Source organism: Labrus bergylta, chromosome 15, assembly GCF_963930695.1.
Source record: "Labrus bergylta chromosome 15, fLabBer1.1, whole genome shotgun sequence".
Taxonomy (NCBI): domain Eukaryota; kingdom Metazoa; phylum Chordata; class Actinopteri; order Labriformes; family Labridae; genus Labrus; species Labrus bergylta.
In genome coordinates, this window is record NC_089209.1 from 10126375 (window position 1) to 10149864 (window position 23490).

Consider the following 23490-nt stretch of genomic DNA (forward strand, 5'->3'; position numbering starts at 1 on the left):
CAATATTTATCCTGGTTTTACCACGTTTCTGGTCGTGGAGCTTATTAGAAAAATTCAGAGGCTTTTTAGGTCGGGTAGAATCAGTCATATCTGAACTAGTTCACTTGCCAGCTTCCATTGATGCAACACCTGATGGTATACCGTTTGCCTGGCAAACCGAAGGGCAAAAAAGCAGTGTCGGGGTAGCTGTAAAACCGCATCCCTTCTCTGGTCAAAACACAAACAAACCATTCTGCACCGGATCAATACCAAGAAGGAAGTGGCTGCTGCACTGTTGACCGTCAATTCAGTAACTTAAATTGTGGACCTTTATAAGTCCTGCCATAAACTGGCAATGTAAAAGGGGCTATAATTTTACTTTTATATGCTGTACACATTGGTGTTGACTCAAGTCCTTGACCAAGAAGGCGTAACTGCTATTTTTTTACGTGTAGATATATGTATCCTCCATTTATTTAAATCATTCCCTTTGTCTAAACTGTTCAAATACATTTAAATAGGCTTAAAAGTAAACTTCACATACCAATGTTCAGTTCATTGATTTTCCAGACTCATTTTATTATTTACTAATCACACAATTACTTACCTTATGCAATGACATATTTTATCTTGTATGTCATTGGTGCTTATAAAGTAGGCTATATTTGTGGATACACCTTTCTTTTCTCACTTTTGTGTACACAATAATTATGTCTGCCCTCTATTTGTTCAGCTTTGTTACCCGTGTTGTTTTCTGTTGTCTCTCATCCTGTGTAAATACATTTAAAGCAATGGAAACACACGTTAGGCCGTCTGACAACAGATTATTCTTGAGAGCCAATTTCTCCCAGAGTTCTATTCGTTGTTTTTAGCCTTCTGGGCAGATTTAGGAATTCTTGACCCTCTCTAATTTATGTCCGCAAAGAAATCCTCAGGCACCCATGAGCTGCATGTTATTGCACTACTCTCACTTTACATACTCTCAAAAGTTGTGGAAAGTCACTTCAAGTCAACAGCTTGACTTGAATGATCAATTGTATGTGTTAGGGCTTAATCACATTTTCATTTAGATCTGCTTTTTCTCAGTCTTTTGTGTATATCAGAGCGTCAAGTTTATTATTTATTATAAGCGATCCTTGTTCACTATTACTTGCTTGTTTTTAGCAGTTTCCCTTTATCCCAGAAAATGGATTTCGGTACTGTATGTCAGTTTTTCGAAGGAGGAAAATATGTCAAATGCATTGTTGGCCAACTAAAGTGACTCTGATATTTATTATTAAGGTAAATATGTACATTGTAAGTACGTAAGCCCAGACAGGTCTTCAAGAAAATCTTAACACACCGTGGAAATAGTCAGAATAAAATGTAATTGAAAAAGACTGCACTAAAAGCAATAATTTGAAAAGAGTGTAGGCCGATGTAAAATACATTGTATTTACAGATTAGTGTTGGATATAGGCCTACAATAAAGTACATAAATAACCTAATCTCTTTAATTTTTAGTTTGAATTTTCTTTTAAGTTGCTGAAATCTTACAGAATAGCTCTTTGTTAGAATTTCTAATGTTTGTGTTTAAAAGTGTAAACTAGTGATGTTGCAGCTGTTATTGTGTGTCCTGATGTTGCGTTTTTAAATAGACCTAAGGGAATTAATGAGTGTGCTTGTGGATGTTTAAAAGTTGGTTTTGTTGTTGTTGTTGTTGTTGTTGTTGTTGTTATTATTGGAGGACCACTTCTAGCTAAGTGTTTTTTTTTTGTTTTTTTTAATGAAGGCTAATTGTCGTGATATATTTTTAATACATTTGGTACAACATGTACAATGCATAGCGTGTTGATCTGCTCCCCTCCTGCGATGAACACTTGTAGGTACAACATATACTGAGCATGCGCAGAACCGCGGCAGCCTACATTTATTCCCAGACATCATCACAGGTTGAGCTGAACATCCTTTTCCACAAAGAGGGACCGCTTCTAATTATTACTATTATTATTATTTTTATTTTTTTACCTTCGCTGACACTGCGACTGCGGTGTAAAAAAAAAGAAAAGAAAAGAAAAGAAAAGAAAAGAAACAGCACGGAGGGAGGAGAAGCCATAAGATGAAGAAACGTTATGTGGACGCGAACAGGGGTCGGAAAATGAAAAAAATGAAAATAACGGAGAGGCTGTCTGAAAGGTAGCTGTCGCCGGCCTGGCTGGAGGCTGCTTTTGTTGTGGTGCTCGTCTTTGTGTAACATCCAGTCGTCGTCATCCTGCTCACCTGTCTGCCTCTCGTACCATCACATTGTCCATGTCTCAACGTGAAATACAAAACCAGTGTAACGCTTAAATCGGCTCCTTTACGGCTAATTTCAGGAGAGAGAAGTGTACAAATGTAGTGTGAGTTACTTCAGCCGATATTGTTTACAGAAGGACTGAAATCAGTCGCTGAGCAAGTTAACATCGGCCTGCTTCTCCTCGGGATGTTTCATCTGCTTTTCACACCGCCGTAATATCCATATCCTCGAATTTAACACCCCCATTATTTAATACCCCCATTATCAGTTACATTATGCTTCTCATACTGAATATCTGTCAGTTGAGGATCAGAGAGAGCAGCTTATATTTTGTAAATAAAATGAATTATTTGTACTGTGCGACAGAAGATTGGAGGAGAAACAAACTAGCCTACTTGAATTGATTTGTTTCAATACAGAAATGAATACAGAAATGCATTCAATGAGCAATACAGAAAATTAGATAAATTCAATCTGTTAAAAGAAAACAATGTCTTGTTTTTATTGTCATGCAATTGCTAGACAATTAATTGCACAGGTCTTTCTTTTGGATTGTGAAAATTATATTCTGCAAATATAAAAACCATGTACGTTATAAAAATGTATACTCTCATTTGGTGCAATTACAGATATATTGGACCCTTTTTTGTCATTTTTATTTGGCTGTTGTCCGTTATATGCCTCACTGCTTATTTCTAGAGATGCATTCTTACATATTTGATATCTGTTCTTATAGAGAGTCAAGATCAATTCAAATTCATTCCAAGTTATTTGAATTGGATGGAGTTGATTTTCAAACAGGAATTTTGAACCATGTGCAGCAGGATGCCGTGGCGCTCGCTCTCTCCTCCGGATTAAATATTGCCATGGTTACCAAACAAAGAGGGGCTGATGTGGTAGCAGCCTATGGAAGAGCAGAACAAAGGAGCAAACCACAGCCCCTGTTTGTCTCGTGGTCGCACATAAAACCAAGGAGGGAGAAGTCTTTGTTCTCTTGACTGTTGTTGTTGTTTTTGTTGTTGTTGTTAAGAAGCAGCACTGCTCTAATGATAGGTTAAGCAGTGTCCTTTTAATGAAATGTCTTTCTTTACCAGAATCAAAGGCTAGAATACAAATGTGTGTCTGAAGTATCCAAACTGATCACACCCCCTCTGCTGCTGTTTTATCATTATTATGATGCTGATTTGTCTGTTTGCAGTGCTTACACCATCCTGAAGTTTATGATGATGTGGACGTTGGTACTGCTGGCAGATTTCATCCTTGAATTCAGACTGGAGTACCTATGGCCATGCTGGCTCTTCTTTGGCAGCGTTTACACCACTTTCCACTGCCATGGACTGGTGAGTACCACTACAGCTTGATTTTATTTCACCTGATGACCATGACAAAAGCAAGCTATTGGAGCCCATGCATTTGGACTGTAATTTCTGTTCTTCTCTGTTTGCAGGTGATTTGTGTTGTTTTTGTTTGCGCCGCCTTCACCCTGGACATCTTTTGTTTAATTTTTGTTCCTTTGCATTGGCTTTTCTTTGTGGCGAGCACTTACGTATTATTCAACTACATTTGGCACACAGGTATGTGGGTTATTACTTGTTTCACTTTGTTTTGCCAACATACGTAAGCAAAACTCTTTGTCATGTAGTATTTTTTATAAAATGAGATGTTTGATGTCCGTATGCTTCTGCAGAAAAAGGCATCTGTATATCGACCGCATCCCTGTGGATTCTGCTCGTGTACACCGAGGCATCACTTCGACTCAAAGACCTTAAAACCTCGCATGCCAACCTATCTCATCTTTTTGCTGCGCACTGGTACTTTGATTTTTTTGTGAATCACCCTTTCAGCCTGCAACAGAACGATCAGTATTGAGCCTGTCATTGTTAAAAGTAAACAAAGGGAGCGGGTATCAACATTTTAGTTATCCTCTGATGATTGTGCATCACATATTTTAGCAGAAAATCGACCTTGATTCTTCTTGCTAATGACCAATCAAGTATTAAATGAAACATTAAAAATGTGTAAAATCAATGAAAAGGCTGGCTTTAAATAATATAGATGAATATGATTATGTCGTTTTAATGTGACACTCATATTCGAACTCTGTCTCTTCTCCTTATATTCAGCATCGGGTATCCTGTAGTGTATCTGGGGTTTTATGCCACCTGCTATTTCACAAACATCTTCAAACTGCGCATTCAGAAAGCTGTGCAGAGTGAGAACGACTTCCACATGCACCTCCTGCAGCACTCTCTTCCTCCGGGCCTGCAGGTTTACCCCAAGTCTGGCACAGATGGCAGCAGCAGTGAGTAACCACACCTTCCACATGTATCGTTTCATCAACCCCTGTTAAAATCTGCGGGGTGTTTTTATTTATTTATTTATTGTGTCTTTCACTTAAGTTGTGTGCCCAATGCTATGAGAATGAGCAGGCTGTTTGCACTCATTTGTTTATGTGATGATTTCTAAAAGATGCTTCTCGTCTATTATGATGTTCATTCAACATGGAACGTGTGAAGAAATCATCAGAAAACTGATTCTAAGGAACAACAATTATGGTTGTGGAACACAACATTTATTTGTTTAAAAGAAAGAATCGTTTTGACTGCAGCAAGTTGTAATGATATATAAATGCAACATCTTTGTAAACTGTTGTTTATACAGAAGACACCACATAGAGGTCATAATTGACAAGTGTAAAGACCTAATTGTTCTTTGCAGGCTCAAAATGGAGGGCGAAGCCTGAGAACACTCAGTATCTTTGCCAAAACGGTGCTGTAGTGTCCCACGATGACGGTCACATTACTGACTGCCTCCAGATCCGCAGCGAGGAGCGGGCAGCAGAAAGGGGAACCCAGGACGCAAAGTCAGCAGAATCAAACCGGCGGCCATCATCAGTCAGAGCCGGCGAGTCAAAGGATCTGCACCAAGGTGGAGCAGGAGGACCAGAGTCCTCCACAACTCCAGAAAATCTACCTCAAGAAGAGCAAGGAAGCAAAGCCACGCGAACGGCAGCGAAAAGTTTCTCGCCAAAAGCCCGCAGAGGCACCACAAACACTCCTTCACCTCCTGCAGGGAGGACGGAGAAGAAACAGAGATACAGCTCCAAAACAATCAGCCCCAACCGGGACTTAATGGACAAGAACACCACTCCAGCTCACAATCACCACGCTGATCAGATGACCAAGTATGCCACTTCATTTTCAAAACACTTTTGAAGGTAGAGTGAGCGCTTTAAAAAAAAAATCTCTTTCATTCCTCCTTAACGCTGCTATATGGTCTCTTTCAGGCTGGAGCAGGAGCTGAGGAGGCTAAAGGGAGAGCTGCAGACGAGCAGGCAGAGCGAGCAGGAGCTGCGAAGTCACATCTGCAACCTGACCAACAGCGAGAGGAGCCTGAGGCCGGAGGTGTCTCTGCTCAGACAGTCCAACATGCTGCTGCAGAGCAAGTGAGTCGAATCCATTGCTGATTGTCAGTCATTGGCTCCTCCTGTGGGCTGATGAACACATAACATCAGGCTATTAATAAAAAAACAGAGAGGAATTAGGACAAGCTGGTCCGTATTCCTCAGACGGACCATTAGATCAGCGTTAAAGCCACAATATAATTAATATCATATAAAATCATATTTTATTCTGAGGAACTGAGGCACTCAAGTCTCCTCAAATAAAATTGAATTTGTCACTAAACGGGGGATTATAAGAAATATTTTTTCATTTAATTAATCTATTTTTAATAGTTTGGCACTCCTGTAACACCATCTGACACTTCATGAGTGTGAGAGCATTGTGAGAATTGGAGTTTGGGTCTCGCAATTTTTAACACTTCATATTCAGTAGATACGTAAGATTGAGGTTATTATAACTGTAGCACCTGCTCTGTGTGTTCTTCGTTGTTATTAAGTCAGACGTTTTTTGTCAAGTCAGTTTTTTTTGGTCTTTAAATAAGGGCTGAAAACAAACATGTTTTAGTAGTTGATTATTCTGTGATAAGTTTATTGTCTTAAATGCATTGATTACATAAATGTTGGGTCAGTTAAAAAAAAAAGTGATAAAGACACTCATCAGCGAATTCAGAAATGGAAAGATTAGATTGTCTTAAATTGTCTCTTTAGTCCAACCAACACTCCAAAAACACATTTATTCAATTTGCTGTTAAAATACAAGAACGTGAACATCATGAAAATCCATGTTTCAGAGGCTAGAACGGGCGAGATGAAAGCAACACTAATAATGAATCCATGATTCAGAGTGTTTCTGGTTATTCTTGTGTTGCTCCGTGTATTGTATTTGATCCAAAAGGAACAGGGACAACTGAAAAAAAACGTGTTGACAAAGAAATGTGCCTTTTATTTATTCCATCCAATCACAGTCAAACAGCTAACAAATCAACCACATGAAATCCACAACAATCAGCCAAAACTTTAAAATCCTTTTTCTGAGTTCAGCATGTTCTGCACAATTTTAATATGACATGCTACAAAGAAGACGAGACAGACATTCAGCATCCTCTGCATGCTCTGATCTTAATCTAACACAACTTGAATGTCGCACTGACACACCTATTTTAAACAGACATTTAAACCCTTTTTTTTTTTTCCCCTCCTTCAGGATTATGTGTTTGACTAAAACCAAGCAGAAGGACAAACAGAGCAGTGCCATGCTGGAGAAGAAGACCAGAGCAGAGACGGAGGCCAGACTCTCTCTGGAGAAACAGTTGGCTGAGCTTCAGGCTCACAAACTGGAGGAAGCAGCCAGCGCAGCGCGGAGTCTAACTAACAGGTAAAAGATCAGACGGAACAAACCTGTAAATGTTACTCAGGGGGGCTTTGTGCCTGGATAGACATGCCTGATCTGTATTTGTTTGCTGCTGTGTAGAATAAATATGTTGCCGTGGATTCAAAGGCTGCAATATAAGAATTAGTTTGAATCATGCTTCTTTATTTTTCTTGCTAAGATTAAGACAAAAGACGCAACTCTCCTGTGATGTCATAGTATGAAGCTGCAACCAGAAACCGATGAGCTTAGCTTCGCATAAAGATAGGAAACAGCTAGCCTGGCTGGGTTAAGAATAACTCTATACAGCACCTCTGAAGATCTCTAATAATACAAATTCTGTTTTTTTAGAGGAGTTATGCACGTGACCCCTTTAAACCATACTGTACTTGTCAGTTTTTGTATGCTAACTTAAATGACTTCACTTAAACTGAGAGTTAGTCAGTGAGCTTTTTGGCCCTCAGCAGGCTGATATGGTTCCCTTTGGAGAAAACCAGGCTAGTTGTTTCATGCTTCTGTGCTACGCTCGGACAACTGTAACAACCGGGTCATAATGCACACCTTTTTTTTTTTCTTTTTTTTTTTTTTAACATAGTTATTTATTTCTTGTACTTTGGAATTTTAGATTTGAACATTTGAAGAACAAAACAGTGTAAAAATCCAAATGAAATGTCATGTCTCTTTCTGTGTGAATGAGTTCTCACCTTCAGATGATCCCTTCTTTTCTCACCACTCAAAACTGTGATTTTCTCCGTCTCCTACACCAGGCAGGAACACTGTGAAACCCAAATGTTAAGAAAGAGAGTAAAAGATCTAGACACAGAGTACAAACAACTACAGCTGGAATATCAAGTGAAAGAGAGTCGATTGGTAGATCTAGAGAGTGACGTTGAGGTATCTTGTTGGTTTTTTTTATACACTATTTGGGAATGAACTTGTGAGTTGAAGTGTCTGTGAGTGGCGTGGTCGAGTCCTCAGTTTGGTCACGTAGTTGTTGTTTTTTTTAGTGTTCAGAGATTTTATGTTGATGGATGTTTGTGTTTGTACATTTTCAGTTTTTCTTTGGATACATGACGTACTTTTGCACTCTTGTCATCTCATCAGTACGTAGTTATGTGTAGTGGTTTGGACATCAGGTGTGCACATTGTTTGAACTTTGTGGGTTTTTTTTGTTTCATTTTGGTGCTTTACTTTCCATGACGCATGCTGAAGCCGGGTCTTGAATAAAAACATTGCACTGCTTTTATAAAAAAAATCGGTCCTTCATTCAAGCTTATATAAACACAGAACAGAACTGTGTAATAATGTGATGCTTCTTTGTGTTTTTAGATGGCTGGCAATTTCACCATCAATTCATTAACAGTGTGTCCACGTTGTTTTTCCTCTGGTGCTTTGGTTCCCTTAAGTATACGATCCTTAACAGACGTTTTAGAAGGCAAAAAATGATATCACTGAAATTTAAAAAAAAAAAAAAAAGGTCAAAATACTCAGGAAACCAAAACACCTTTTCTCTCATGTCACCACGCACCTTGAGTCACATTTCACACCTTTTTCTTTCTTTCTGGATTGCAGGCATTGGGAAAGTACCGCTGTGTGGAGAAAGAGACGGACATGCTGCTGTCCACTCTGTCAGCCATGCAAGAGAAAGCTCAACATCTGGAGTACAACCTGAGCGCTGAGACTCGCATCAAGCTGGACCTATTCTCCGCTCTGGGAGACGCCCGCAGACAGCTGGAAATCGCTCAAGGTTCTCCCCCCCCCCCCCCCCCCCCCTTTTAGCTTAACTTTCAAGATTCTTGTGATTTCTTAGTGCTTGTTTTTTTTTTCAACTATTTCGATTTCCTACTCTAGTGAAATGCTGTTTTGATTTTATTTGTCTGTGATAAGACATCAAAGTAGAAGTGCATTGGGAGGGAAGGTGGAGCATGAACAAGGGAGCGAGTGATGAGTTTATGTTTGAAATTTCAATCCAACAGCACCACCATGTGGCCATAAAACACCATCACCAGGCAATCTACGAAATGTTCCCTCATAAGTGCTTTGTTATAAATTATGTGAAAGATTAAGCTGCATACATTTTGTTTTTAAAGCTTTTTTTTTTTTTTACCAATCACACATTTCATCTGTAGATTCTCTGAAATCATCTCAATGTATTTGGATGACCAATTTATATACAGGGATTTTTTTATTTCATTAATTCTAACTGGTTGTTGGAGTCTTGTTAGTGTGGATTGACATTATGCTATGATAAATGGAATTTAGCCTTTAGAAGGTCGTACACAGAACATCTTACTTCAGCTTGAGAGATACTGCGTTTTGACTCTGAAGAAGAAACAGTTTGTTGCGACGTTAGTCCTTTGCACTTCAGTGGTTCTTCTTCTTTGGTTCCTGTCTTTGAAGAAAGGTATCCACTGAATTCATTTTTGTACGTCCTTCTCTGAGAGCGGCTGAAGCTCAAGAGTTTCCTTCTACTTCAAATGTGTTGTTATGAATTGCTTATCTTGTAGTGTCCGTTCCCTCAGGTAAAAGCGTTTGTTTGATTTCTGCAGATAAAGTCATGAAGCAGGACCGGGAGATCCGGGAGATGAAGCAGAAGATAGCAGAGGTGATGGCCGTCAGTCCCGGCGTGTCCTACATGGCTCCTCGACCTCCGGTGCCGCAGTATCTCACCAAGTTACTCACCTCTGAGCGCTACATGCTGAATCCACGGGCACTCATGTACCAGTGCCTGAAGAAATGAGAAAGGATTGTATCCGTTCAGATCCTCAGACCTCTTTGACAGACTCCTCCTTGAGGGGGGAGGATTTTATTACAGAGCTAACTGACAACATGAAGTCATCTTCTTCCAACAGGAGGGGGGGGGGGGGGGGGGGGGGGGGCAGAATGAGCCTCCACAAGCCAAATGCCTTTTGCTGCACTGATGGTGCTAACTTGACATTATAATTTATATTTTTTTGACTCCTCTCACACCAAGGGGTGAAGAGTTTCACTCAACTAAAAGATATCAGATATGCAGAGCTGCTTTAGGCACGATTTTATAAGACACACGGGTCCTTACAGCTTCGAGAAAAGCACAACTCTCTTCAATTCAGACCCTGGAGATTTGTCTCAAATGTAGTCTGGAGTGTAGTTCAGACGTTTCTACGCAAAGGACAAAACTATGACATCATCTTTTCCTAACAATAGTCGGACATCTCAGATCAGTATAAATGAATTTGTTTCGACTCGTGTGACATTTTCATATTTCAATTCATACTTAACAAAAAGACTCCTCTTGCTACCTTACTGACCCTCTCACGAGTTGCTGAAAGGAAACATTGTAAGACACTATAACAAATGATTTCATGTCATCAAATGTTTTAGACTTACAGAAGTGTAAGATTTCACAGATCTGAAGGAATTTTTACTGAAATATTCAAACTGATGCTGTTAAAATACAGAAAATCCTGTCGCTTGAAGTCTAATGACTTTGAGTTTATATTAGTATGAAGGATCTCATGAGCCTTTAAACAGCAGACTGTTTGACTTGACATAGTAGGAAACAAAACCAGGACCCTGAAACTGAAGCAGCTTAATGGGATTCAGCCATCGTGGGTTTTATGATTATTAATACCTGTGCTTGTCTCTCTCTGGTCAGAGCCTCAGATTATACATCATAGATCAGCTGTCTGTATGTTCATAGAGAGATGATTATGCAGACTTCTGTCCAAGATCTGGTCAGTTTCTATTATGGATGACCTTTTTTTTAAATAAAACTACAAATTATTAGACTACAAACAAATGTTCTGTGTACAATTCTCTTAAAAGCATCAATACAATGATAAACCAACAGCAAGTCATAATCTGAAATTGTAAGGAATGTATGCATCAAGGTGCTAATGTATGTGCCTGTAAATAGCAGTTTTAGATGATTTGAAATGTGCTGAATTTCATATGAAAGTAACGAGTTCACCAAATTGATACTTTTATCTTTTTAAAGAGTCTTACAGAACAAAGATTTCAATTTAACGGGTGTCTTTTTTTAAGTCGAGGGGATGCAGTTTATGTGTCTTTACATGAACTGACAGTTAAAGGCAGCAGTTACATTTTTTGGCAGCTCTCCTGGGAATCAGAGAAAGTCTAGACTGATTGGTCGTCAGATTGTTTGAGTTCGACTCAGTCCGTCAGTTAACGTGGAGTTGATTACAACAGGAAATGACGAGGACCAAACTGGCTCATGAATATAATTACTGTGCCTATATACATTACTTTCAAATCGGGAAGTAAAACACAAATTTAATGTGAAAGAGTAATGTGTTTGAAATGAAGTGCTATGTACTGTTTTTGTAGTTCTTTTCTCTTTTTAACTCATATTGTACAGAATTGAAAAAGCCCTCACAGCTGAAAAACACACATGAACTGGATGTTGCCATGTTGGTAGATTTTTATTTAGAGTGTGTTTCTAGGGTGTTTTATATCCAAAATATTTTTTAGTCTTGCTGTACTTTTATTATACTGCTGTAATTTTGTACGGCGACGTGTTTGTCAGCATGAAATGTGTTTTATTGAAATGTTCATTGAGCACACGTCGTGACACTTAAGTATGTACATGACGATACTTGTACAAGGGCTACAGTTTCTTAGGATTTTGGAACAAATAATTCAAACAGTGATGCTCTGAGTGAGTTCATGCTCCTGATGGTTTTTTTCTATAAATAATTTTAACAATTGAAATTGGTCTCATTTGTGTACATCTGTTTACTTTTTAAACTGAAGAGCCAAAATAACAATTCTATTCTTTAAAAGAAAACTACTCCAAAAGTTTTTTTTTGTTGCAGATAACACATTTTTTCTACATTTATTTCATCAGCCATTTCCTTTTTGTTTTGTCTCGCTACCTTTCTCAGATCATAGTGTTCAATTTAACCATTTGAGTCCAAAAGAAAGTTCATACTGTTGTTGGTAATTTCCTGACATACCTGCCATTAATGATAAGAACCCAATAAGACACAAAAAAATGGACCTGAGATTCTGATAGTGTATTTTTTTATTTCAGGAAGTGAAAAAAGGGGGTAAATGAGAAGCTGAAACAGAGCGGTGTCCAGCATACAGTGTACAAGATGGTTACAAGCATGCCAGGCAGTCCCACACTTGATTCACGCCGTATCTACAGACCCTGTCAGAAGATAGTCACAGCATAGAGTGGACAACACTGGAGCACAGACTCAATTTATGACACCATTTCCAATTCATCTAAGAGTTTCCTGTTGGGAGTGAAGGAGCCAGAGGCCACGGGACATTTCAAACAGCATTTAAAAGTGTACAGCAGTGCAAACTAGCCAAGAGATTCCCAAACAAGTCAACACAGAAGGATGGTCAAAGCAACAAACTGAATAACTATGTGGAAGAGCAAGTTTTAGCTCTGGTCTGAGCCTGGTATTCTTAATGTGGACAGGCCTCAACTGACCAAACATCCTCTGCATGACAAATTCCTCGTCACCATCATCAAACAAAACCAAACAGAGTTCAGAACCAGGCTTTTTGCGTGCATCGTTTTCCCCTTAAAACACAGAAAGGCATGCATTCACCAAACCTGTTGACAAACGTTTATCAGATCATGTACTTCAACTTCAAATCATTTTCACCTTTGACCTTCAGCTTGCCCTGTGTTAAACGCCAAATAAAGACACATGTTGGACTGGTTAAGCCTTTAAAATAAGTGCAGTATTAGTTGGACCACAATTGAGTGAAGACGCCCCCTTTTTTATAGAAAACAATAGCTCGGTTTCAAAAATAAAACAAAAGGAGCAACTAAAGCAAACATTCAAACAACCACTGGCCTTTTAGTGCTGGAAGTGAGGTACAGTACACACTCAAGAGAAGATACACAAATAAATAGTTCACTTTTTTTATATATATTTTAGCTGTACTTTCTCAGATTGTGTTGCAGCTGAATGTTGTTTAATTACAGAATTCAAAAAGTAAAAAGTGACATTACATCTGTTGCATTACACACTGGATGAATTTGAGAGTCTCAAGGTAGGAAGATGCCTCACTCGCTGTTCAAGAACAAAAGTTTTAAAGGACCAGACAACCAGACTTAACCTTACAACACCATAACACATACACTTCAGTATGCCGGGAAAAGATCTTTTTTTATACAGACAACTATTTAACAGTTTGAAGTAAAAATGTTTAAAATACAGTTTTAATACTGACTTAAGGAAAACATAATGCTATCCAGTTTCATTTGGCTTACCTCCATCATTTCATCACTGTTTCTGAAATGACAGAAAGAAGCCAAAAAGTGAAAACATCTTGCATTTTCCTGTAAGTTGCGACTAGGTTTCCTCTTTCACAAGAGAAGCAGATGGCTGCATTGGGTGGGAGGGAGAGAAAAAAAAAAAAAAAGCTAGAAAGCGACAACCACTTAGTGGCGGCTTTTCCCACCGGAAGATACGACGACAGGCTGCAGGATCTGCAGTCAGACCAAGGCTTCCCTCCTCCGTCCTCACAAAGCTTCCCTTGCAACTCAGAGGTGGAGCAAAAAGCTAGTCCTGATGTCGAGGACGAGGAGGGCTGAAAGAAGGCTGAGCAAGACCTCTGCTATGAGGAAACAGTCACCGGATTGAGAGAACCGTTCCGGCTGTAGAACTTTGAGAAGGCCTCTTCAAGAACGGACGCAAGCCGAGGCTGATCGCCCTGAAAAAGAGAGACCGGTTCAAAAGAGTTTCCCCGTCTACAAGTAATCAAGCTACAAAGAAGAACTGTGCTTACCTCACTGATGAAGCCCAGCTGAACGAGCTCCACAGCCAGCTCATGCACGTTCTCATCTGCCGTTAAAAACAACAAGGGGGCAGGTTGATGATGTGTAAAGATACGTTTGCTTGAAGTATCACAAAGTATCAGGCTCCATGTGTAAAAGTATTCATTCTTGTTACTGAAGGTATTACGGGGTGCACTGTGGAGTTTCTCATACTGTGTGAACTGTTGTGCTTTTCCAGCATCCACATTAGATACACCAGCTTGAACATGAAAGCAAGTCGAGGTCTTTTAGCCGTACCCAAAATTAAATTAAAGTCCGGAGAGGTGGCCTTTAGTTACGGCGGTCCTTCTATCTGGAACAAACTTTATTCCGACCTGAAGTCCATCACTACTGTCTCTACTTTTAAATAAATACTTGAAACCTATCTATTCTCTCAAGAGGAGAAATGTATGTGTATGTGTGTGTGTGTGTGTGTGTGTGTGTGTGTGTGTGTGTGTGTGTGTGATCAAATTGATGTTTTCTTTGCAGTGAGTATGACTGTATTGATTTGATTTCTGTATCTTATTCATGACTTTGGAAACATTTGTGTATGCTGTTTTTTTTTTTTACCTTAAAGGCTTTATATGTGATTTTTCACACTTAAATGTAATAGAAATCAAGTATATCCTCTGATAATAACTCTGTGAGTCATGACCGTCTACAATGAGTGTAACACCCGAGTCCCACTGTCTGTGATGTCATATTTTCAGTTTGTTTACATCGCCAAGACGGCCGGCTGACTCCTCCCCTCGCGAATAAAAGTTGTTTAATTGAGGGACTAGAGAAAAGAAGAATAACATACTGTACTCACTGCTTAACTGTGTTTCTAGATCACGCAAAAATTCTATATTTACATGCAGTGTGAAGATACGAGCATAATAAAGAACGCTAGCATTAGCATGCTGACACAACAATGCACCGCGAGTTGTTTTGGTTTCATGCTGGTGCTCAAGGGCGACATCTGCTGGATGAATATATATATATATATAACGCATATAAAGCCTTTAATGTCGGGCTGCAAACTCTTTACTCAAACAACTATTAAAGTTTTTTAAGATGCCAGTCAGGAAAACTGAGGGAGCCATGTTGGCCTCAAGTTTTAATGTAACCATGAACCATAAAACCCTCGATCTGCGTTTAGCTTTTATTCCTCTTCTCTCTACATCATAGTTTCTCTCATTTTAACCATCAAATACAGGATTGTAATATGCCATATTAAAAGATTATAAACCCTGAGGGTAGTCGAAGATTACTGACAACAACTCAGCTATGATCAGGAAAAAAAAAAAGAAGATACTCACTCGGTAACAAATCACAGCTTAGGTGCCTGTTTAGTTTATCCTCAAGCTTCAGCAGCAGAGTCAGCTGAAAGACAAAAAGATAGACCTTATTAAAAGTCAAGTAAAACATATATGACAGACACAACACCAAGAGGAAGAGACATGGCACTACGGGCCTTTCTTAAACCCCTCCCTGCACACTCTCCCTACACACTTCCACTTCTTTTGCACGCTCACATGAACATCCACAACATTGAGCGCCGTCCAAAAACCTCAGAGGGAGTCTTCAGAATTTCTCAGCACCGGAGCTGACTTACTAAAACACGTGTGGTGCCTTTCATTGTTTGCCATGGGACAAACGATCAGCAGCAGCTAGGGATGTAAAGATTGATCGTAAAATCAAAAGAATCACAATAAAACCGTGAGCGTCCAGCAGCTGTAGAGCAGAGGCGGTTTGCAGCGAAGATAACAGACGAGACAAAAACTGTGTGAGGATATTGCGAGAAGACAGGGAACTAGACAAATAGCACAACCAACATGATGCAGCATTTAATCCACACCACGATGAGAAGCTCCAATCACCTCCCCTTGTTGTGAGAAAAAAAAAGCATTAAAGGGCCAAAACACACTGAAGTTGGTATGCAGCCTCTAAAGGAACATTTTTCTGTCACTATTTGTCTACAGTCTCATTTTGTTAAATAAATCGTGACTCGTATCGTGAGTTGAGTGAATCGTTACATCCCTAGCAGCAGCAGAAGACAGAGAGGTGACTCAGTACATACAGTGTTCACTGTTATCACAGCAGTATCATACAGATTTAAAAATGAAAAGCATTATATCCAGGACATACTCTTGGATATGATGTAAACTTGAAAATAGTGCATGTGTTTAACTGTGGGAGGTTCAACGTTTACAATATATGGACTTTATCCGTGGGAGTGAGGGGAGTTCGTCCCAAAGCTTGCTGCTGTATTTATACTCTCCATCTTAACAAAGGGTTAACTTCACTCAGATGTCTGACAGAGTTCACTCTGTGACCGAGTGTGAGTGTGGAGGAACCGGTTTGAGAAAAGCCTCATCTCTTATCAGATAGACGGAAGTGAAACTCACATGATGCTTGGTGCCCTCATCAACAGGCTCAATGTTACACTGCATCTGAAGGACCTGTGAAGCAAGAGGGGAACATCTCAATATACAGAATGTCTGATACATAATCACATGCAAATGAAAGAGGAAGGCAGAAAGCTTATTGTGGCTTAGAAGTTAAGAGCTGAAAATGAAACCTGAAAACAGTATAGTACACTTTCTCTCCTCTATTCTTCAGGTTGATTAAAACACAGACGTCTGATTCACCTGCACCATCTGATGACCTTGTATAACATTATTTTATTTCACATAGCTGCGTAGATATGAGAGATTATGGCATTTTAAGTTAAATGCGAGACCAGAGCATGATGGGATTTTTCCTCCATGTTGGTTCTCACCTTCCTGGTCTCGAGCTCTGCAGGTTCAGGAGTCGGCGTTTTCACAGAGGGGGGCACTATGGGCGACTTGACCGTCTCCTGCTGGGGTTGCTGTGGACACGGTATCCCAAACGCCGTCAGAGGATAAATCCCATTCCTGAAAAATCACAGACAAAAAAAAGAGAGGGAAGCCTCAGGACGACCGCAACTGATCTCATAAGTGTGCAGTTTTCCCCGAAAATACTGGAGTCCATCTGTGAAGCTAAGGTGTGTCAGAATCGTTCAATCACAGGCAAATCAGCAGCAAACTTGGTTTCAAAGTGTGTTCCTGTCCGCAGCACAACCGGTCTCTTACCTGACATCTTCCAAGAACTTGTCTAGCTCAAGAGCAGGAAACTGAGAGAGCCTGACACAAGAGAAAAAATCTGTTATACAAACTGAAGCACACGAGTGCACTGCAAAAAATTATATCTGAGCAAGTGAAGTCATCCAATTATTATTAAAAATATCTCATTACTATAAAAATAAGATATTTTCACCTGACAAGTCCAGATAAACTTTTATTTCATAATCATCTTAAAACTGTCAGGTAATTCATACAACACAAAAGCCATACTAATATATAGTAATATATATAAAATAATAATAATAATAATATATACCTTATATAGAATATGGTAAAAAAAAAAAAAGTACATTTACAAAGACTTCCTTCCCTAACATATCTTTATACATCAGCAGAATGTCGCTTTGTGTTTCTCAGACTTACTTCATCTGAACTCCGTCCTTGGCCTCAACAATCACCAAGTTAGGATCCATGTTCTTGGTCATCTCTTCTAAAGCATTTTCTGGAATCATATCTACATGAAGACAGAGAAGAGGAAGCTCAGGTCACGTAAGTTACTCCGTGATGACTTCATGTCACAATCTCCATGTTTGGTCTTGTTGTTGTTCTTTTAATTAAAAGTCATGATTCATAGCTATTAAAAGCTGTTCCAGTCATAGATGATGCAAAACTGAACTTTTATATTCGGCATTAAAACAGTCCACTCTGTATTATGGTGAGTTTGATGCAGGAAAACTGCTTTTGAAACTTTGGTTTTCACACTGAGCCTCAAAATGAACCTTTAACCTTTGAACCTGTGTCTGTGTGGGCGTGTTTTTTTTTTAACTCACGCTGGTGGCTGACGATGCAGTGTGCAGCCAGCAGCTTGAGTAAGGGCACCTCGAACAAGGCCTGATGAAACAGCAGCTCCCTCGCTGTGGGTCGCTTACTGGGGTCCACTTCCAGACACTTCTGGATAAACTCCTAAAAAACACATCAACACAAAAATACATAAATATATACTTCAGGCTGAGGAAATATCTTCCAAACAGCCATTCACACTTGAATTTATTCCTCCCCCCTCACTCACCCGTTGCAATGGGTCCTCGAGGGACTGAATGGCACTGTTTATGGCTTCTTGGGATACGTAAGACGAATCTCCATTACTCTGGATTTCCAACACGGCCATCTGAGAACGAGAATTGACGGAGAATAATTTCATTAGATGTGATTCATTCACTTGATCACAGAACGTAAGCCAACAGCAGACACTCTCAGGTTACATAACTGCAGACATGATCGTGTCCAGCTCTTCAACATTTTCTGTCTTGCACAAAGACAGAGATCTTGCATCGTGTTTTCTGTCTCGGTTTTATAATTAGTACAATCAAGGATATTTGACATTAAAAATCTTCTTTTTTTTTAGTATTCAACCAACAGTTGAAGCAGATTAAGGTGTCCCCTCACCTCTAAGGCGCACATTCCAAAGGAATAGATATCCACGGCTGTGGTAACATTGGCAACCGCTGAAAGCAGAAAGACGCTGATCAATATCACAGAAACACTTCAGCACACTGTGATGGTGTGTCCCAAAAACGACCGGATCGTACCTCCATATTCAGGAGCAAAGAAGTGAAGGCTCTTCTGCTCTTCCCGACAGGTTTTCACGTGGTTATTGATGGTGTCTGGAGCAACTGAAAGGGGACATGTGGTTTCAGAAATGATGGCAGCACGAGCAGCATAGAGAACAAACATCTTGCTTTGGACTGTCCTGATGCTACTTTCTGAAAGCTCTCTCTTGCTTTAAGTGGTCTCTTACCTGAGCCTATCTTGATGAGGCCGTTGTGCTGGATGAAGATGGTGTCACAGGTGAGGTTGCCATGGATGATGGGAGGTTCACAGGAGTGCAGGTAACTGGAGGTCAAAGAACGAGGGGGAAAGTCAGTGAAAAGAAAAAGACACATAAATGTTGTAAACTGTGGCAGTCCACTTTGGAGAAGTTTCAAATTGAGCAGGTTTCTGTAACACAGCTGACGGCTTGTCGTGAGTGTATCTTTACATTTGCAGAGTCAATTGGTTAAATGCATCAAACTTCTTTCACGCTAAGTAGCTTACAGCAGTTAACCTTGTCGTTTGACTTACCTGAGAGCGGACAGTATTTGTGTGCACCAGCGCTTCCAGGCCTGTCAGACAACAAACAGGTTACTGAAACATAGTTCAACATGTGGAAAAATAAAAAGACTGAACAGGAGTTTTAATGAACAGCTGTAGATTTCTTAGCGGCATCTAAATCTAAACCTGTAGTCGAGTTACAGCAGAGCTTTCGCACCTTCTCATTCATGGTCTTGTGGTTTTTCTTTGTCTTTTTCAGGAACTGTTTGAGACTCCCTGATGACATGTATTCAGTGATGAAAATCACCTGCAGACAGAACAGAAAGCACAACAGCGTTAGCAAAATATCTCCCTCAACTCCTATCATATGACTGAAAAGAAAGTGTTTGTTAGTGTCCTACCCTGGCTCTGTTCTCTTTCACATCCGCCCAGTACTTGTGGAACTTCACGATGTTCAGATGCTCGAGCTGGATCAAGTTGTCAAAAACTGCTTTGACTTTTTCCTGAGTGGGGGGAGAGATGAGAAAACCAAACAGTTAATACAGAGTGTCAAATGCTTTAATGGCAGCATAACACAGGTATTAAGAAAAGTGCTTTAGATGCTGAAGCTCTCTCAATGTTAATGAATTCAAGAATTAACTGTTCACGTATTGCAAAAGATTCAACTCAAGTGATCCTTGAATCTTAAAACCTGGAATTCTCTTAGCAGCAGTTAACACGAGCTGTCAGACAGATCGCCTCGGAAGAGGAAGACGGGCAAACGCTTATTCCACAGCTTCAAATAAGAGATCATCGAAAGTCATTCTGGGACTTCAATATTGATTGAAAACCATTAAATGAACCATGACCATGTCTTAACAAACACATATAAAAGCTCCGTTAACATTGCTACACATATTACCTGATGTGCATATAAAACAGAAAATATTTTTTATCAACCGAGCATCTCAAAGTGATGAAGCTGCAGGTACAAGCCGTGGTCAAAGTCAGTCAGTGGCTTTTTAAATCGCAACTAACATCTCATTGTCATGTTTTCATTTTGTGAACTAGATGAACAGACTGGCTCACACTTCTTCAACTAAAAGCCCAATCCCCTTTAAAGTTGGGATCTTGAGTAAAATGTAAATAAAAACAGAATGTGATGGCTTTGCTAAACATTAAAACCCCACATTTGACATTTAAACAGCACAAAGATAACATCTGATTAGATGTTGAAAGTTTATCACATTTACTACCAAGCCATGTTGTTGTAATACATCCAGATTGTGGTTTGTTATTGTTTTGATGAAGTAAGGAACACCTTCCCTGTGTTACGCCCCACCATAAGGCGGCCCTATGGGGCTAACAGCAAACCATACATTGACCCATTAGAAGACACTAACCACCTTAACAAAAGTCAAAACAAAGGGATTTATTACAATATGACACACTAAATGATAACAAAGATCGAAAGAGAAACAAAAGACAACAGACAATCCCTGACTGAGCAGCACAGCGGTCCCAACTCAAAATGCCTTTGTTTTGACTTTTGTTAAGGTGGTTAGTGTCTTTTAATGGGTCAATGTATGGTTTGCTGTTAGCCCCATAGGGCCGCCTTATGGTGGGGCGTCACACCTGATACAGAAGTTGACTACTGGACATCATATATTTGGTTCAGAATTGATGATGCCTTCACAATTGCGCAGGTTACGCTGTTTCCTCTTTGCATTGACGAAACGATGAAGTGTCAACGACCATGATTTATGTGTTCCTCTTGAATAGTGTCGTTTTTTAAATGCAGAGCCAACTTGAGGGCCCGAAGATCATGACCAGCAAATATGTTTTGTTGGACTAGTCCGCTGCATACAAAATATTATTCAATTATTTTCCACTCTCCAAACTTTTTTTAAACACATTGCTTTCATCAAATTCAAATGAGGCAAATCATTTTCCAAAAAAAAAAACAAAAAAACAATTACAATTCCCAATCTCAACATCCTCTGTTATTTTCAATCAGATATGGGGGTTCAACTTCCAGCAAATCATCATTGTTTTTATTTACATTTAACACAATGTCCCAACTTTTAAGTACCGGTAAAAGGAGTTGAAAAAAAAAGAAGAGAAATGCAAAACTATCACGCAAGATGCCGGTAATGTCAACAGGTACAGGCAACAGAGGGCTTTAAATACCTCTCCTCCTGCTTACTTTCTCCCCTGACCACTTGCTTAAGGAGCTTAAAAACAAAGGAAGCCAGGAAAACCGGAAAGGCTTTTTACATTGTTTGTGAGATCACAGCAAAAGAAGCAACAAAACACAGAAACAAAACTAATCCTCCTGCAGTTAAAAAAAAAAAAATCACCATTATTAGACACGTTCTGTAGATGTTGTAGATACATATAACCGCATCAGACACACTAAATGACCCTCCACTCACCTCCTGCAGTTTGAAATTCTTCCTTTCCGAGAACATGACCTCATTCCACACAACCTCAACTCCTTCCTCCGTGTCCATGGCCAAGTAAGCGTTATCAATCCCAGGAACATTTCGCTGATTCACCTTCAGGGAAGCACAACAAATAAAGCATCAGACCACATCTTTATCTCAGTGAAGGGGGGCGGCGGGGGACTTGACTCATAAACCCTTTACTGTACCTCTTCTCTGCGTTTCTGCCAGCGTCCACACGGGCTTTCCTCCAGAATCTCTGACTCATCCTCGCTCTCCTCCTCCTCATCCTCGGTGGCGGCTGTAGCTGGAGGCTGGGTCACCATGGAGACCGGAGGTGACACCGATGACACAGCTTGACCCAGAGGAGCAGGGGCCATGGACTCTTGCTTCATGTCCTGGATATTGTCCTGGGCCTGCTTGTTGTCCCCCTCAGACATCCTCCCAAGTTGTCAGCCGACTGTGGAAACCAAAACACAGTCTTACACTCAGTCCATTACACTGCTGAGAAAGTAAAATACTAAACCAAGCAGCTCGACAACAACTAGCTGTAGATGCTGCAGAAGAATAAACATAAAGACTTTTCTGAGAGGCCATCATAACAACATCACAGCGTTAAAATATACGCAGCAGCACACATATACTGTTGCACATACGTGTTAAAGACAGGAAATGTGACGATGCCAGCTCCTCCAGCTCCTCCTGATCAATCCCGGGGTTTGTTATTATCAGGTTAGCTTTGTTAGCTGTAAATCTTCTTCGGTTTCCCCCCCAGCTGAGCTGCAGCTAGCTCTGTGACGCTGCTAATCTAGCTCCTTGGCTTGCAGACACTTCTGACTCTTTTTAAACGGGAGACAGCCGCAGAAAACTACCGGCGAGCAATGCAACGACGTGCACAGACGCCTGCTTTATTCCCCTTTAACCTTCACTGTCTCTGATGTGATTCACTTGCTGGCCGAGCTGACTCGCTAGCGGGAGCATTAGCAGCCCGCCGCCCCTCGCTGCTCCTCAAGAAGACTCCTGCTCTGCCCCGCAAACAAAACCAGCAGTGAAATGAGGAAAACTACAAAAGTGCTGCAACCGAGCTAGACGCGTTTACTGACTAATAACATCACGGCAGCTCAAAAAGAAACAAAGAAAGATTTATAATATCGTAAACTTTATATCCTCGAACACAGCGACTGACAGACTTGGAGCTAGCTCCACATTTAGCCTGATATGATGGCGACAACTTCCAGATGCACACTGCACGTCAGAGCAGAGTATGGTTGCCAGATCCAGTTTCTCTCATCCCCCCTTTCTCTCGTGTTGTTAAAAAAAAAATCGTCGAATCATTTTCTTTGTTGTGGTATTTATTTCATGGTATTATCAGTGCACAGTAGATAAGCAGAAGCCAGTACTGATGTGTAGAGATAAGTAGGATTCTTAGTAGGCCAGAGTTATATGTCTTTTATTTTTAGTTTGGGTCGGTGCATTGTAAACTTGTGGAGGAAATTCACCAGGACAGATCCTACATTTTTATTTTTTAAATGTGTCAGAATAATGTTTTACCCCTTGTTTATTTCAGCTAACACAATAAATATATTATGGGGCTTTCAAAAAAAAAAAAGAAAAAAAAAGAATTGTAAATGTTGACAGAACAAATTTTTTTATTTTATTATTTTATTTAACTTTTATTTAACCAGATAAATAACCCGTTGAGATCAGGATCTCTGGCTCTGGCCAAGAAGGCAGCAGCACACGTCATAAAAAGCATTACATGATCAAGAGACAGTTTACACACAATAAGTTAAGAGAGAACAACGATTTACAATGTGCAAATTCATTTTTGTAATATTTGTAATTTGTAAATATTTGTAATTTGTAATTGTAATATTTCATTTGCTGTATCCAAGAGATTAAAAAGTACTTATTTAAGTTTTAATGGTGTGCACTGTGGACATGAAATTTATACTCCGTAATGAGGAAGCATTACACAAGCATTAACCCAAAGTTTGGTTAGGTCATGATTGCAGCATCTGAGACTTAAAATAAAGTCACAGATTGTGCAGCTGATTATCAGAAATGTAAATGTAGG

The 23490-nt window shown here is 39.8% G+C and overlaps 2 protein-coding genes across 2 annotated transcripts; one reads left to right on the forward strand and one right to left on the reverse strand.

Annotated features, from left to right (window-relative positions):
* Positions 1-1870: 1870 nt before the first annotated feature.
* On the forward strand, positions 1871-11745 carry si:dkey-12h9.6 (macoilin-1). Its single transcript, XM_020641541.3, has 11 exons — positions 1871-2154; positions 3453-3594; positions 3702-3828; positions 3942-4065; positions 4378-4556; positions 4973-5438; positions 5541-5699; positions 6862-7032; positions 7794-7920; positions 8599-8773; positions 9576-11745. Exons 1-11 carry the CDS (start codon positions 2078-2080, stop codon positions 9764-9766), a joined length of 1938 nt encoding a protein of 645 aa, XP_020497197.1. The 5' UTR covers positions 1871-2077; the 3' UTR covers positions 9767-11745.
* Positions 11746-12034: 289 nt separating this feature from the next.
* Positions 12035-22650, reverse strand: nrbp1 (nuclear receptor binding protein 1). Its single transcript, XM_020641523.3, has 18 exons — positions 22070-22650; positions 21623-21873; positions 21405-21527; positions 19392-19493; positions 19208-19297; positions 19021-19061; positions 18698-18792; positions 18489-18572; positions 18346-18404; positions 17969-18067; positions 17730-17862; positions 17323-17413; positions 16909-16959; positions 16575-16710; positions 16201-16254; positions 15112-15175; positions 13783-13838; positions 12035-13707 (listed from the first exon to the last, which is right to left on the reverse strand). Exons 2-18 carry the CDS (start codon positions 21851-21853, stop codon positions 13612-13614), a joined length of 1605 nt encoding a protein of 534 aa, XP_020497179.1. The 5' UTR covers positions 21854-21873; positions 22070-22650; the 3' UTR covers positions 12035-13611.
* Positions 22651-23490: the final 840 nt, after the last annotated feature.